The sequence below is a fragment of the Mirounga leonina genome, unplaced genomic scaffold, assembly GCF_011800145.1.
Source record: "Mirounga leonina isolate KUSES-001 unplaced genomic scaffold, KU_Mleo_1.0 Mir_174, whole genome shotgun sequence".
In the NCBI taxonomy this organism is placed as follows: domain Eukaryota; kingdom Metazoa; phylum Chordata; class Mammalia; order Carnivora; family Phocidae; genus Mirounga; species Mirounga leonina.
Window position 1 is genome coordinate 58,487,907 of NW_023270451.1, and position 14,034 is coordinate 58,501,940.

At 46.8% G+C, this 14,034-nt stretch overlaps 1 protein-coding gene across 1 annotated transcript in view; it reads right to left on the reverse strand.

Annotated features, from left to right (window-relative positions):
* Nucleotides 1–491: 491 nt before the first annotated feature.
* The window catches only part of WNT2 (Wnt family member 2), a 46,805-nt gene continuing 33,262 nt past the window's right edge, over nucleotides 492–14,034 (reverse strand). The window contains exon 5 of the mRNA XM_035020987.1: nucleotides 492–4,959. Within this exon, the coding sequence (XP_034876878.1) occupies nucleotides 4,730–4,959 (230 nt within the window). The 3' untranslated portion in view covers nucleotides 492–4,729. The remainder of the gene's footprint in view (nucleotides 4,960–14,034) is intronic.

The following is a 14,034-nucleotide window of genomic DNA, read 5'->3' on the forward strand; positions in this document are numbered from 1 at the left end:
GCTTTCCCTACCAGTGTGTAAGTAACACCCACAATCAGGATACACAGATCTCAATAAAGGGGCAAGGGATCTTGTATGTTTCTATTCAAGCTGAAAAAACACCATTTTAGCCAAAAGCAAGCACTATGCATGGAAAGTAATAATTTGGAGTGGTCAACGGGGGTGGGTCTAGCTGCTGTGGAGAGACACTGAATTTATAAACACAGCCAAAGCATGCTGGCACCTAGAGGGGGTAAGCACTTAAATGGCAACACAGGGTGAAAATGTGGAATAATTTCTCAATCACTTACCTGTGAACTCACAAGAGTATTTTTTGTAAGGTGAGCCAACTGTCTTCCCTGAAAATCTTTACAAACTTGAGAACCACCTCTTGATAAGGTTGTGTAAGAAGTGTATTCCTGAGAAAAGACAAGGGAATAATTCCCATAACCTGCAGGGATTTCTTTCCACTAGAGGGTTTGGCAAGACTCTCATAAGTTTAAAATAACAAAGTCAACACTGGAAATTCACTTTATTATGTTTTGATTTCACAGAAAATGTAGACTTGTAAATAACAATAGTTCTTTGTAACAATCTGCGTGACACTTTTATTAGCTCATGGAAGTGGGAGGTTTGGTTAAACAGGAATCATGTGAATATCAGGGAAAAAAAACTAGAGTTCGAACAACTATGATTTAGAAAAATAATAATCATGTTGGGCTTTGCAAACCACCTGTCCTTGCTGATCCCTTGAAAAATGTAAAGAACATTCTCATGGATGAGTGAAAATTTTCTCTGCCTAGGTAAGGAGAAGGTCAAAATAAGCACGCCTTTGTGAGCTTATTTATACCAGTGGATTGTTTTTCAGAAGGTCAGCACAGACCTGACGAAAGCAATTTACCAGCTTTGGAACTGGCGAGGTTTATTTGTTAAAAGTACGCTTCTTGCTCTTAAGACAAGGAAACCCAAGTTGAAGTACAGTAAATAGACACAAAAGAATGGTTCTGGTCGATTGGACACCACTCTGAGCCTTTATTTGGAGAGCAGGCAAGAGGGGAGATGAATGTTCTTCAGCTGAGCGAGACCACACCAGCCCCAGGCCAGCCTTTAATAAATGAGAAGTAATAACAATATCTTGGCCTGAAAACATCATCGAGGACAAGTGCGTGCACCATCATGTTGGCTACCTCTGAGGGAGCCCTGCTTTAGGTTTTGTAGAGCTGATGTAAGATTCCTTAATAAATTAATCAGGCCGAGAAATGTCAATGTGAAGCTAGATTTTCTGACTTTAAAGCTACTTTCTTTGAAAAAGAAACGTGATACCTGATGTTTTCGAGCTTCGTGATAGCTCCGATGGAAAGGAATATGGTTATGACAATCGAGAGCGTCTCTTGAAATGAACCTTGGCAGCCTCACGCAGAGCTATGTGACAGGTGCGGAGAATGCGAGCAATGGCCCGAGGCCCTGCACCTCTAGGCCTCCCAATGCCTCGGGGAGAAGGTGCTGGGAGGGGACAGGGGAACAACAGCAGAAGGAGGGGCGGTGGGTACCCACAAGAGCTGAAAAAGCCACTCTGCCCCATCACCAAGCTCAGCCAGTCACTTGGCAACAACCACCTGGCTCTTTCCCTCTCAATCCTTTTTCCATCATCCGGCCCCAATACGGAATATATTGCCATTTGATAGATCCTTCAGGGATGCTCCTTTCAGTCTGGTGATATCCGTATTATGCCAGGGCCTCCATCCTGGAGGGGCAAGGAGCCCCGGCTGGTCGTGGTCACCGCACTTGGGGCTTTTGTGCTGGAGCTTGGATGGGAGAGGCTGTCCGAGGTGTAACCGGATACACCCTGACAAAGCATGCTCACAGAATACAAGTCAGTCCGGTCCAGTCTTCTGAGGTGCAGACCAATGTGGGGAGGCACATTTATTGAAGACAACTCATTTGCTAAGACTCAGAGTCATGTGCAGATGGTATCTTTAGAAAGATATGTAGATATGTAGAAAACCCCACTGAGTCAGTCAAGATCGCCTATTGTGTTGGAACTTTTTCAGACATTGCCGAACATTAATGGGCATCCTCTTGGGCCTAGAAAACTTGGTTTTATCATAAGATTTTCACTGAGAGGGAACTTGTAAGGGATCCGAACTGAATGGGTTCTTTTACTTTGTTTTGGGTAATTTGTGCCGTACATTCCCTTAAAAGCCTCAGGTAATCCAGAGTTCAGTCTCTCTTAGGATCATGACATATTGATCTTCCCCCAAACCCTAAAGAAAATGAGTTTGAATTTATCTTCAATTGTTTTTTAATTTTTTTTCCAATAGTGGAGATTTCCTCTTTCAGATGTAAAAGCAGATAAAAATACTTCATTCTCTTATTACTCCCTCTATCATGGCCACACCCACTGCCACTTGAGAGGGCTGTCACAGTCTGCCTTACAGATTTGGAAAATGTAGGCAGGTTTCTATATGGATATGCCTTATGCCCTTGCTCCTTATCAAGAAGGATGCATCTCAGCATGAAATGAAAGTCAGATCAAAACATTCCAGCAATTAAAAGAAATCATGACCATCCACTTTGGATGCTAAAATGACTTAGAATCCACTTGGGTTAATTCTGAGACAAACTAGATAAAGTGCTTGACTTTCCTGACTCCTCTGTTTGCAGTGGAGATTGGGGGCAATGGCAGATAAGTGCACAGAGGCCTTCACCCCTCTTGGTCTCAGCTTCCTCAGATACAAACTGGAGGGAGCCGAGATGTCCTCTTAGATCCTTTCCATTTCTAAATACACCCATGGATTTATGATTTCATAGTTCATCCAGCAGGGAGAAGGGCTGATGGCTGTGGGACCACCGTGCAAGTCCCCTCATCCCCACCAGAAAAGCGTCCACAGGCAGCTGAATGTAACTAAGACAGCCCACCTGCCCAGCCTTCCCACTCGCCCTCGAAGGCCCATGCTGAGCTCAGAGCAACTCTGCCCTGCTCCACTCTTCCCATCCTCTGAATCCATAGAATAAAAAGAGGAAAGTTACTTTGGAAAATCAGATGACAAATTTGGGGGTTTGGGAGTGAAGGAAAGGAGATGAATTCTGTCATTTTGATGAGGGCTGGGAGGCAAGCATCAATTCTGACAAAGTACTGCAGCAGGTTGTTGTCCATGAGCTTCAGTCTAGACGTCCTGCTGCAGAGCAAGGACCAAGAAACTGAAGGCCAGGCTGTCAATGAATGAGTGAGCCTCGATCACTGGACACCAGATGCATAGAATGGAACATCCTGTTAGTAAATGTGAAGAGACCACACTGAGAACCAGAACCTACCTGTACCAAGGGGATGAGAAGTATCTTCAGATATTTCACCTTTCTTTCACCTAACATACAAAATGGGGCAGCAGCCTCTCTATTTTCCCTGGATGTCATCTTCTGGCTCATGGCTGAAGCCAGCCACAATCTGCATGTTGATGTTCCCAAATTACAGCTGGCCCCTTAAATATAGTCTCCAAATGACGATTTGTTTGCAATATAATACACTAGAGTTGCCAACTTTATAAGCAAGGCTATGTGTCATTTGCTCTAGGCTATGATGTCTTGTCATCTTGTCAGCGTCAGATGAACACAGTTCAGTATGACAGCTCTTTCAAACGTGCTTGAAGGGTGATGGGTATAAGCTGATGCTCCTCGGCACACGTGGCCAACTTGTTCTGGGCATCTGTTTATGGTGAAGGCTGTCCAGGCATGACTTAGCTCTGGAAACCTTTCTGTCAGCATGCTGATTCCCTGGTCTTGTCATCCCCAAAGTTTTCTTTCTCAAAGCCATTTCAACTACAAAATTCCATGGGTCATGTGCATCATACCAGATAGGAATTTTATTCCCCTTTTTTCCTTATCTGTCAAGACACATTTTCTGATATTCCACTCACTAAGTTATTTTCCTCCATCTTCCCCCAATAGGCACAGAATACTGCCAGATCATCAATCTTCTTTTAAATTCCTTTCAGATCCTAAGTAAGAAGGAAGTCTCATTCCTTAAAGCTTCTTTATATCAGGGGGACAGTAATGCAAAGCAATTCCTTTCTGAGGGTCTTGCTATTGTAAAGATTCCAAACTGTACCAAAGGACAACAGTTCCATCTTGTCACATCAAACTTTAATATGGCAATAAACGTCTTGAAAAATATGCATTTTAAACCTAAAGTTCATTAAAAGCCATCCTTCTCCAAGCAATTACCAATTACCCCTGGAGGGGGTGGCTGTGAAAATCACTTGATCAGGCAAAAGCCTTGCTTGGTCTTTTCAAGATTTAAAGTTAATTCAGTGGCAGTTGGTCCTGCTGTCTTTACCCTCCAGAGAGAAGTATAGAATTTTGTAACTGTGAGCATTTATTGTGAGACCACAAAACAAGCTCCTTTGGGACACTCTTTTCTCCTCTGGCTAAGTGCTCCTGAAAGAGGAAACATCTAGGTGGGTGGAGACGGGATCAGCCTCCCACCCCCGCCCCCCTTCCCCTCTTAGCAATCTGTCCTGATCAGGAAGAGATGGGCCCCCAGAATGCTGGAAGTCGGGGAGGATAAGGCATGCTTTATGTGCAGCATGTGGCCCCCGTCCTGAGGCCCCCGCGGAGGGAGAAGGGGCTTCTGTTGAGACAAAGGTCACATGCCTTAGGAAATACCTCCCCGAGAAAGCCAGGAGGCCCAGGGTCCTGGCAGATCCCACGGAGTCCCCGCAGGAGGGCAGGTGGGCGGAGCCTTCCGCCGACGTCATGTGGGAGCCGCCCAGTCAGCGCTCTTGGGGGCCTTGCACGTGTGCACGTCCAGGGCCTCCACACAGTCCTGACAGCGCACGGCACAGCACCAGTGGAACTTACACTCGCACTTGGTCATCCGGGTGACACGCGAGGTGTCGTAGCCTCTCCCGCAGCACATGACTTCGCAGCTGTCCATGCCGCGGGAAGTCAGGTTGCACACGCGGCCTGCTGTCCCCGGGGAGCCTGGAAAACAAGCGGGGGAGGGGGCACTGAGAAGGTGTGGGCCGAATACAGTGGGCCTCCGGAGGGCGCCCGGCCCCTCGTCCGTCCCCACGGCCTGGGGCTGAGCCACCTGTTCTGGGGCCCAGGCAGTGTCTGTCGGCCCCAGGCGCCCGCCCCAGCGAGTGTAGCCGTGCCCACAGGGCCAAGTCACGGAAAGATGGATGCGAAACTATGGACCTGCCGTGGGCAACTGAACTCTAGTGCTCCCACTTCTGAGCTGGATAAACGTTTCCATTTATCCCTACCCAGCCTTGAATTAGTGGATCACTGAGTGGGCAAGGCCAGCTCAGAACGAAAGAACGATCTGTCCTAGCTCCCTCTCACCGGCCCTCAAACCACATCAAGGAAGCAGTGACCCGGGTTAGGGCTCTCAGAATTTGTCAGGGTGTGGAACCCTCAAAGGTAGGGGATTCTGTCTCCCCAGACCTGACTAGGCTGCCTTACTAGAAAGAGGCGAGAACTCTGGTGGCTGAAGGGGAGGTGTGGGCATCGTTCGTGTAAGACCTGGAGGAGCGAGCGCCGCCCAGCCTGCTTTACCTCAAGCGCTGCGGTCCAGTGGGCCATCTAGATGTGTGTGGGGCTCCTGGTCGGAGCCAGGATGCTAAGCCTTCGGTGAACAGAACTGGCGTAAAAACCTGTTAGGAACTAGCAGTGGAACATTGTCTTAGTTATTTAAGGTGAGGTTTCCTAAATGGCAATTCATTTTTATGTATTTGTGTCTGAAAAAGACTCTCAAAGATAGGATGTCTCTTCATGTGTCCTATTCCTGGGGAAGCACCCAGAATTCTTTTATAAGAGCATTATCAGACGATTGCTCAACTCACAAGGATCCTTTCTGCTTCTTTCTGCCCCAAAGAAACGGGCATTTGGCTACCATGTTGAACAACATCACCGCTCTGCCGGTGACAGGTGACTGGGCCAAGCGTGGGGACGTGGCTTGTGCTGGCCAATCAGGTAGATTTCCCTGGGGACTAGCGGGTTTGCTGGAGCTAGGCGGTCGCACCAAATACACATTCAGTAGCCAGCCACGGGCAGCCGTATACCATGATGATGTATGGGGGCCAGTGGTCTACAGAGAGATGAGAATGAGGCAAATGTACAGAGACAGAGAGGATAAGACATGGAAAGAGGATGCTGCCCAGATCCTGGACTATCTTCCTGAAGCTTCTTCCATTTCTCCCTTAGGCCTGGCTACATTCCAAACTTTGAGTTCCTAGAGGTTCTGTATCCTTATGATAAATTTCTCCTTTCAGCTTAAACCACTCCATCTTCTATTGCTTGCAATCAACAATTCTAAATAATTGACAAAACGAGAGAAGCTAAGCTCCTTATTAAAAAAAAAAAAAGTATGTCAGGATGAAAAAGAAAGTGACTTCATTCATTTTCAGTTCCTCTATCATTTAACAAGGAATTTCTCCTGCTTCATAACTCCTGGCCTGCCTCGTGACTCTCTCTTTGTTTATCACAATCCAACTGTGTTCCAATTATCTACATAAATGTCATGTTGCCCTGCCTGTCAAGAATGACCCGGGAAGCAGCCAGGTTCCAGCAGGGCGTTGGGTGGAGAAGAGGAGAGGGGTGGGCAGAACTCGTTCTGCGTGATCAGGCCACTGACAGCAGGAAGGCAGGCAGGGGATTTCATGATGACAGGAAGGATGGCAAAGGGCTGGGGTCAGGGGGGACAGGGGGGCCAGCCAGGGATGGCCAGGAGCCTCTCTCGTGCTGAAGAAGCACCCAGCTAGAAGAGGCAGCAGCTGGGGCTAGGTTCGGGGCGACGGTCAGGACAGTGCTCAGAATTACTGACTGGACAAGAAGGACGCACTGCCAATGCCGCCTCTTAACAGCACGCCCGTTATTTCATTCGGCAAACATCTAATGAACACAAACATGTAAGACACCATGCCGGCTGCATAGAATTTTGGGTAGTGGTGGTGGAGAAATAAAATAATTAGAATTCACTTCCTATTCTCTGAGCACTCATACTATAATGAAGAGATTAATATGTAAAGAGATACCTCCACTACTTCTAGGTAACTGTTCCATTTGCTGAAGACCTGCTGTAACCTCCAGGAGAGATTTTGCAAAGCACCACTGCAGACAAAGCTCATGATGGTAGAATGAGGTTATTTAGAGCTTGGACACATCAGGATTCAAGTCCTAGCTTTTGCCATCTGTCAGCTGGGTGACGTTGGGCATGCCATTAGGTCTCATTAATCTCATTAGGCGTCAGCTTCTTCCCTTGCCGAACTGGGATAAAAACGGAGTTCCTTCCTCACAGGGCTGCGGTGAGGTGGGAATGAGATCCTGCATGAAAAGCACCTGGCAAATAAGGGCTCAGTTAATGTTACCCTTCCATTCACTTAGCCTGTGTTTATTGAGTGCCTAGATGTGTTAGGCACAGTTGTGCGAGCTTGGGATATATTAGAACAAAATAAAGATCCTGCCCTGAGGAGCTTATGTTCTAGAGGGAGTAAGCCAAATATATAGTAATGATAATGAGTGCTATTAATATCGATAGCAGCAAACAGGATCAGAAAGGAGCTGTTAACAGCCCAGTTTTACCGAGGTGGCTTCGGAGGTAGGACAGAGAGGATAAGTAGATCTGGAGGGAGAAGCGGGCAAAGCGGGTCCTAGGTGAGAGAGAACCTCCCAGCAGGGCCCCCGGGGCGCGCTCCCGGGACGCAGCCGGGGTGGCCACTGCGCAGGCGTGGGGCGGGCCAAGAGCCCGGAGAGGGAGCCGGGCGCGGGTTTAGGGCCTTCCTGCCTTGCTGCAGTTTGGGCTTTATCCCGTGGGGAGTGGTGAGCCTGTCTAGATTTGTTAGCAGCGGAAACCTTGTCCGAATGGGGCAGGGAGGTATCCTTGAGGCAGCTGGATTCGTCCAGGCAGGGGATACTGAGCGAAGGACAAATATGTGACAGGCGAAAGGGGGAGAATCACTAGGACTTGGGGACTCACTGACTTGGGGGTAGGGGGTCAAGGAGGAAAAGACTGAAAACCGTGCGCTTGGCTCAACACGAAGGAGGTAAGGGGCGCCCTCTGATGAGAGCTGCTTCAGCAGAACCACAGGACGGAGCCGCGATCGCGGAGTGAATGGGGGGCGAGGGCAGACGGACATGGAGTGTAGCCAGTTTTCAAGAAACTTGGTGGCAAAGCGGACGAGAGGGCATGGCTGCAAGGAGTGATGAGCCCGAGGTGGGACTTTAAGGTTATTTTAAGCTGTTTAGTTTTTGGGTGGTTTGTTATGCAGTAGTAGACACCGGACACAATTCGGAAGGTTCTAATTACATAAAGTACGAAAGTGGGAAAACCCAGTCTATGTTATTAGAAGTCAGGGTAGTGATTTCCCTTGGTGAATAGTGAAAAGGGGCATGAGGGAGGCTTCTGGAATACCAGTCCTCTTCAGGTCTTGGTCTGGGCCTAGATTATATGGGTGTGTTCATTTTGAGACCATTCCCTGAGCTATACATGTGGCGTGCGATTTTCTGTATGTGTTTTATGTTCCAGTAACGAGAAGAAGAAGGAGGAGGCCAGATATGCAAAGCCAGGAAACCAGCAAAACTCTAATATGTGAGCAGCAGAAAGAAAGGTGTGTAACCTGGCTGGAATGCAGCATTCAAAGGGGAACGTGGCAGGAGGTGAGGCGGGAGAGGTGGGCAGAAGCCAAGACGTGGAAGGCCTTGTGGGACAGGTGAGGGCATTGAAACCTTAACCCAAGGACAATGGAGTGCTCCTGAGAGTTTTTACCCAAAGTGGGGCATGATGGATTTACATTCAGAAGGCTTGCTGTGGGTGCTGGGGTCAGATGGATTGAAGGGGGCCAGGGTAAAGGCAAGGAGCCAAGTTAGAGAGCGGTGAAGTGCCCTGCGCAAGGCACAGGGTGATGGGGACAAGGACAGTGGCGGTGGGGGTGGGAGAGGTTAAAGGGTTCAGGGGATGTGGAGGAGGCAGGACGGGCAGGACATGGAGGGTGAGGGTCAGGAAGTACTCCCAGGCTTCTGGCTTGAGTGACTGGATTTATGCTGGTGAACTTCCTTGGGGTGGGACACCTGGGGAGAGGCAGGCTTTGAGCCAAGATCCTGAGTTTTGTTTTCAACATGTTGACTTTGTTGTGACAGTGGGTCATCCAGGTAGAAATGTTCACTGAAAATACTCTTTGGGACTCAGGAGAGAGGTCAGCATGGAGATGCAGAGTGGGAAATCTCTATCTCAAAGGTGGCCCCTGGAGCCATGGTGCAAAGGAGACCCCCGGGGTGTGAGAAGCACTGTCACCTGCCACGCTAGAGGCCGCTCTGAATTTTCACCTTGTGTTTTGTCCATAAGCCCTGCACACCCATAAGCATTCTTCACTTCCACCAATATGCATTCATTAAAATATGAATACATGCAATTGGAATTTTCTCTCTCCCTTGGTGCTGTGAGGTGGAGGGAGGGTGTCGCTAGGACAGGGAGGTGAAGAGTGTCATTCCCGAATCACCCTGTGGCCTTTTTACCGACATCGAACTTGGTGACCTTTCCCCAGTGGCCTGACCCTAAGGAGGGTCTGAGCTGGTGGTCTGACTCAGCTGCAGCCGTGGTTGGGGTGTTTTTGTCCCTCAGATGCAAAAAATTGAACCGGGCTCTGAATATGAGGAGGGCTCAGTGAAGTGACCTCAGCTCCATCAAAACTCTTAGAGAAGTGGTCAAAGTGATGGCCATTGACAAGAGCTTAACTCAGAAGTGGTTTCAGTCAAGGAAACAAAGTCAGCCCGAGAACACCATAGAATGCCCGAGAACACCACTCATCTGAACATACCACTCTCCACTGGCCAACCAAACGGGGTGTAATGAGGTCCCAGAAGAAGGAAGATGAGAGGGGTTTTTGAAGGTTGAGAGCCACTGACGTGAGAATGGTGGTAAGGTCACAGCCTGGAGAAGGAATGACCCCCCTCCGAGGACCCCAGGCTCCCAGGAATGTGCCAGCTGAGAGGTGCACGGCAGACAGACTCTGTCATCTGGGGAGAGGATGAGGCTACCGGATGATGGACTATAAATTGGCCCTTACTTTGGAGTTTGGATCTAATTAGATTTAATGACAGACTGTAGAGCAGGAGAGCAATTTTGACACTTGCTGTAATTTGAGCAGAATATAGAGCCATTTCATCAAAATCCTGAAAAGAACATTTCTAGGGTGCAGAATCTATACAAAATTTGCTCACATTGCTTTCCTTTCCTGGAATTATAATAAGGCCCCATTATTAATGACAGCAGAAGGGCTCTACTGTCTTAGGGGCCTCCCACTGTCCTTTCCAAAACAGAAGGCGTCACCATTATCCTTAAGAGATAAGAATCAAGACTATAAATGTGTGTGTGTGTGAGTGAGCACTTTGTGAAAGGGACCGTCTGATCTTCCTTCTTGTTTAGTTCTAAATATTTGAGATATACACTTTTAGATCTTTTATTCCCCCCCAATACTATACCAATTCATTAACTAATGAGTTACTCCTCCCTGCCTGGGCCACAGCAGGAACCACCAGGTTAATAAAGCCAGCCCCCCCTGTCAGCCCGAAGCCCCTGCCTCCTTGCCTTTTCCCTCGCTTCCCCTTATTCTTCTTGCTTCCTTCCCCTCTGCCTGCTTTTCCATCCTCTATCTTTTCCTTTTGTTCATAATTGGGGCCAATATTTATGGGGCACCGACATGGGTTAGGCCCTGTGAGAAGCATTTTGCCTGTATTATCTCATTTAATTCTTGTAAGCTTAGAAAGTAGGTTCTGTTGTCACCAGTTTGGAAATGAGGGAATGGATGTGGGTGAGTAACCTGCTCATGATCACACAGCTAGCAGGTGGCAGGTCGGGATTCGAAGCCAGGCTTGTGTGAGTCCAGAGCTCAAGCTCTTGACCATTGTAACATCTGGCAGAGAGCTCCATCCCGCAGCCCTGCCAGATCCCAGGGAGCAGAGAGTTAGCATCCTTCCTGCTCTCTCCACTATTTTATCAAGTGAAGAGCTTGCAAAGGTCCTGACGTGTAACCGTTTTGGAAGGGACTTTTTCTCCAGCATATGCTATGCTATAGACAACGAGGACACCTACAGTTACATGAGAATGTGAAGGCTGGTTAGCATGGTATTAGCAGCTTACGCTGCTCTGTTCCTGTATGGATGGTCCCCTTGAACTCCTGTTCAACTACTTTCTTTGCAACACCAACATGCACACCTCCAAAACTGTTAGGTGTCCTCAAGGTGGTTTTAATTTATGTCACTGATGGGGCCCTGGCTGAAAACATTGGGAAGAACTCATGCTAAGCAGAACTTTCTGATTCAGGAAAGCCAATAGCACCAATTTGCATCTCACCCAAAATAGCATGTCTTAGCCTGATCACTCACCCAAGTCTCCCCCGGACTTTTCTTTAAGATTCGCTGAGATATTTCCAAAACCCAAATTGATCTTTATAGGTCAAATATTTGCATCATACAGTATCTACAAAAGCATGTGTGGCTGGCTTTAAAATACTCCAAAGGAAATCTTAAAAATATTTTGAGTAATGGTTTTATCATTGGTTTCCCAAAGTGATATGGTAAGAGGATAAACACTTATTTAGATGCTTCACATTTATTTATTTTAAAAATCCTTCATAGTGATTTATAATGTTATCTCCTACTGCACTTTGATTTACTCAGTTTACTTAAGATAAGTTGCAAGTCAGAAGCTCTTTTCCCTGACTTCCCTTAGGTTTAGGTTTGTGAAATGTGGCCTGATGTGTGGTGTGCCAGGGTACGGATCCCACTTCCCGGACAGAGTGTGGCAGACTCGGGCTCAGGGAGCCCAGCCTTCTTCTGTCACGTTCATACCACACTGTTAGGAGATTATCTGCCGAGACTCAGCGTCCATAAGATCCAGGCAGTCAGTGAGGCCTGTGCCGTGGGAAGATGTGAGTTCCTGCCAGATCCTCCTTTCTCCTCCCTGCAATGTTGTCCTCACCCTTCGCAGAGCTCATATATGCATGGGGGAAAAGGAGGATGAAGAATCGGAATTTCTAAATCACGTAAGTTGGGACCATCGAACACACTTTTGGTGGGGCAGTGCCACGGGAACTTTACGGAATCGAGCATCCCTCCCCTAGAGCTATCAAATGAATAATGGAGTCAGGGTTCCCAGTGCAAAAACATTTCTGTCTCCACCGACATGCATCTTCCTGACAGCAGAGGAGGACAAAGAGCTTTTGCTAATAGTTCCCAGACCCACACCTCTGGGACCTTGGAGGAAGGGCGCTTTCTTGTGCACTCTTTCTCTGTGGATGGGCCTGTGTCTTTGGAAATTCCTGCCACTCTAGGCTGACAGAAGCCCATATGTTGACCATTAGGACATAAAGCAAGATTCACTTAAGCCCGTCATCCAATCGGCTGTTTCTCCTCTGGTTGACTTACATGTTGTCATTAACGACACAGATTTATCGAGGGAAGAAAAGAATGTTAGAGCAAATGTTAGAGACGGCACATTCATCTACTCGCACGGCTTGCCCCTCGCGCAGTAAGGGTTGCAAACCTAAACCTAGGAAAGACAGGATCTTCACTTCTCTCAGATGATTTTATTCAGCATTTTTATAATAACCAAGAAAAACTTGACTGGCACGAGACAGCATGTCCTGTTAAATTAGCAAATCCTGTCGTGGAATTAAAGTTAAGGTCAGACTCTTCAAGGCTTTCCACGTCTGGCACACCTAGTCTACCCAAGTTTATTTCCCGTGGCCCCCTACCTGTACCCCTTATGATCAGGCCAACTCCTCACTGTCCCATTGAAGTGACTAGCTGTGTAGACTGTTTCCTTACAAGAGCTACTCTCATCTGCTGTGCTGGCCTTTCCTCACTCCACTGGATCAGGTCTTCACATTCTTCCAGATTCGGGCCTACTTCAGCACCTTCCACAGAGCAATCCCTGTTTCTTCTCCTCGCCCACCTGACCCCCTCCCCAAGTCCTATAATGCATGTCACGCAATAGAGCTCATACGCTGTTTCGAAATGTTTGATGATTTCTCATGCATCTTGTCTCCCCGAGGACAGAGGTTAGATCTTATATTTCTTCTATACACTGCATGGTGCTCAGCTGTCAACATATAAATTCCTGATTCATTAAATATTAAATTAAAAACAATTTTCTTAAAAACGAAGATCCTTTCCTTGCCAAAGGAGAGCGCGCTTCCCCAGGGAGTGGTCACCGAGTCCTCAGGCACTGCGGTCAGGGTTTCTACTCAGATGATCTCACTTGATATATAGAGAACACATGCAGAAAATGCAGCACATTTTTAAAAGATAGAGATTGAAAATAACAACCTAAGGGAGTCTGTGGCATCAAGTTCAGGTTCTGCGATTGCAAACTTCAAGTGAAATTAATTAAAAGTTCACTAATTCATTTATGGAATCATAGGAACCTTGGGAATTTCTGGGTAAAACACACATCTTAAGACACCCAGAGAAGTTAATTTGTCCATGGCTACCCAATCAGTAATCACTAAAAATAGTAATAGGTAGCAACGGGTAGCAACAAAGTCTGCTGATCCATGATGTCAGGAATTATTAGGAATACAGGATTTGCATAGATTTAAAGAAGAGATTTACCACATCAGCACGAAATTGGTTTCATGGGGAAAGCTTACATGAAGTAAGCAAATACATTATGTTAAAATACATTAACATCATTCTTTTGTTTGTAACATTAATTTTTTCTATTGCAAAAAAAGAAGGACATCAATTTGGTAAATTTTTTGTTGGTGCAAATTATGTCAAAGACTTCAAAAATAGGAAAATGAAAATTTTGTTTCCTTTTTTCTGAAATTTTCTTTTTTTCTGAAAAAAAAGTTTTGTTTTTTCAGTTTTCACAAATTCAATCTGATTGCCACTGTCAATTCAAATTAGGGCCCTTTTCAGTGTATCCTAAAAGTTGAATAATTTTAGTACATCTATGTTCTGATAGGTAAGGCAGACTTACAGGTCACGCCTTTAACATAAAGTAGTATTAGAAGTATTTTGCTTGCATTAGCAACAAAATCAGATGAACTAATAAGT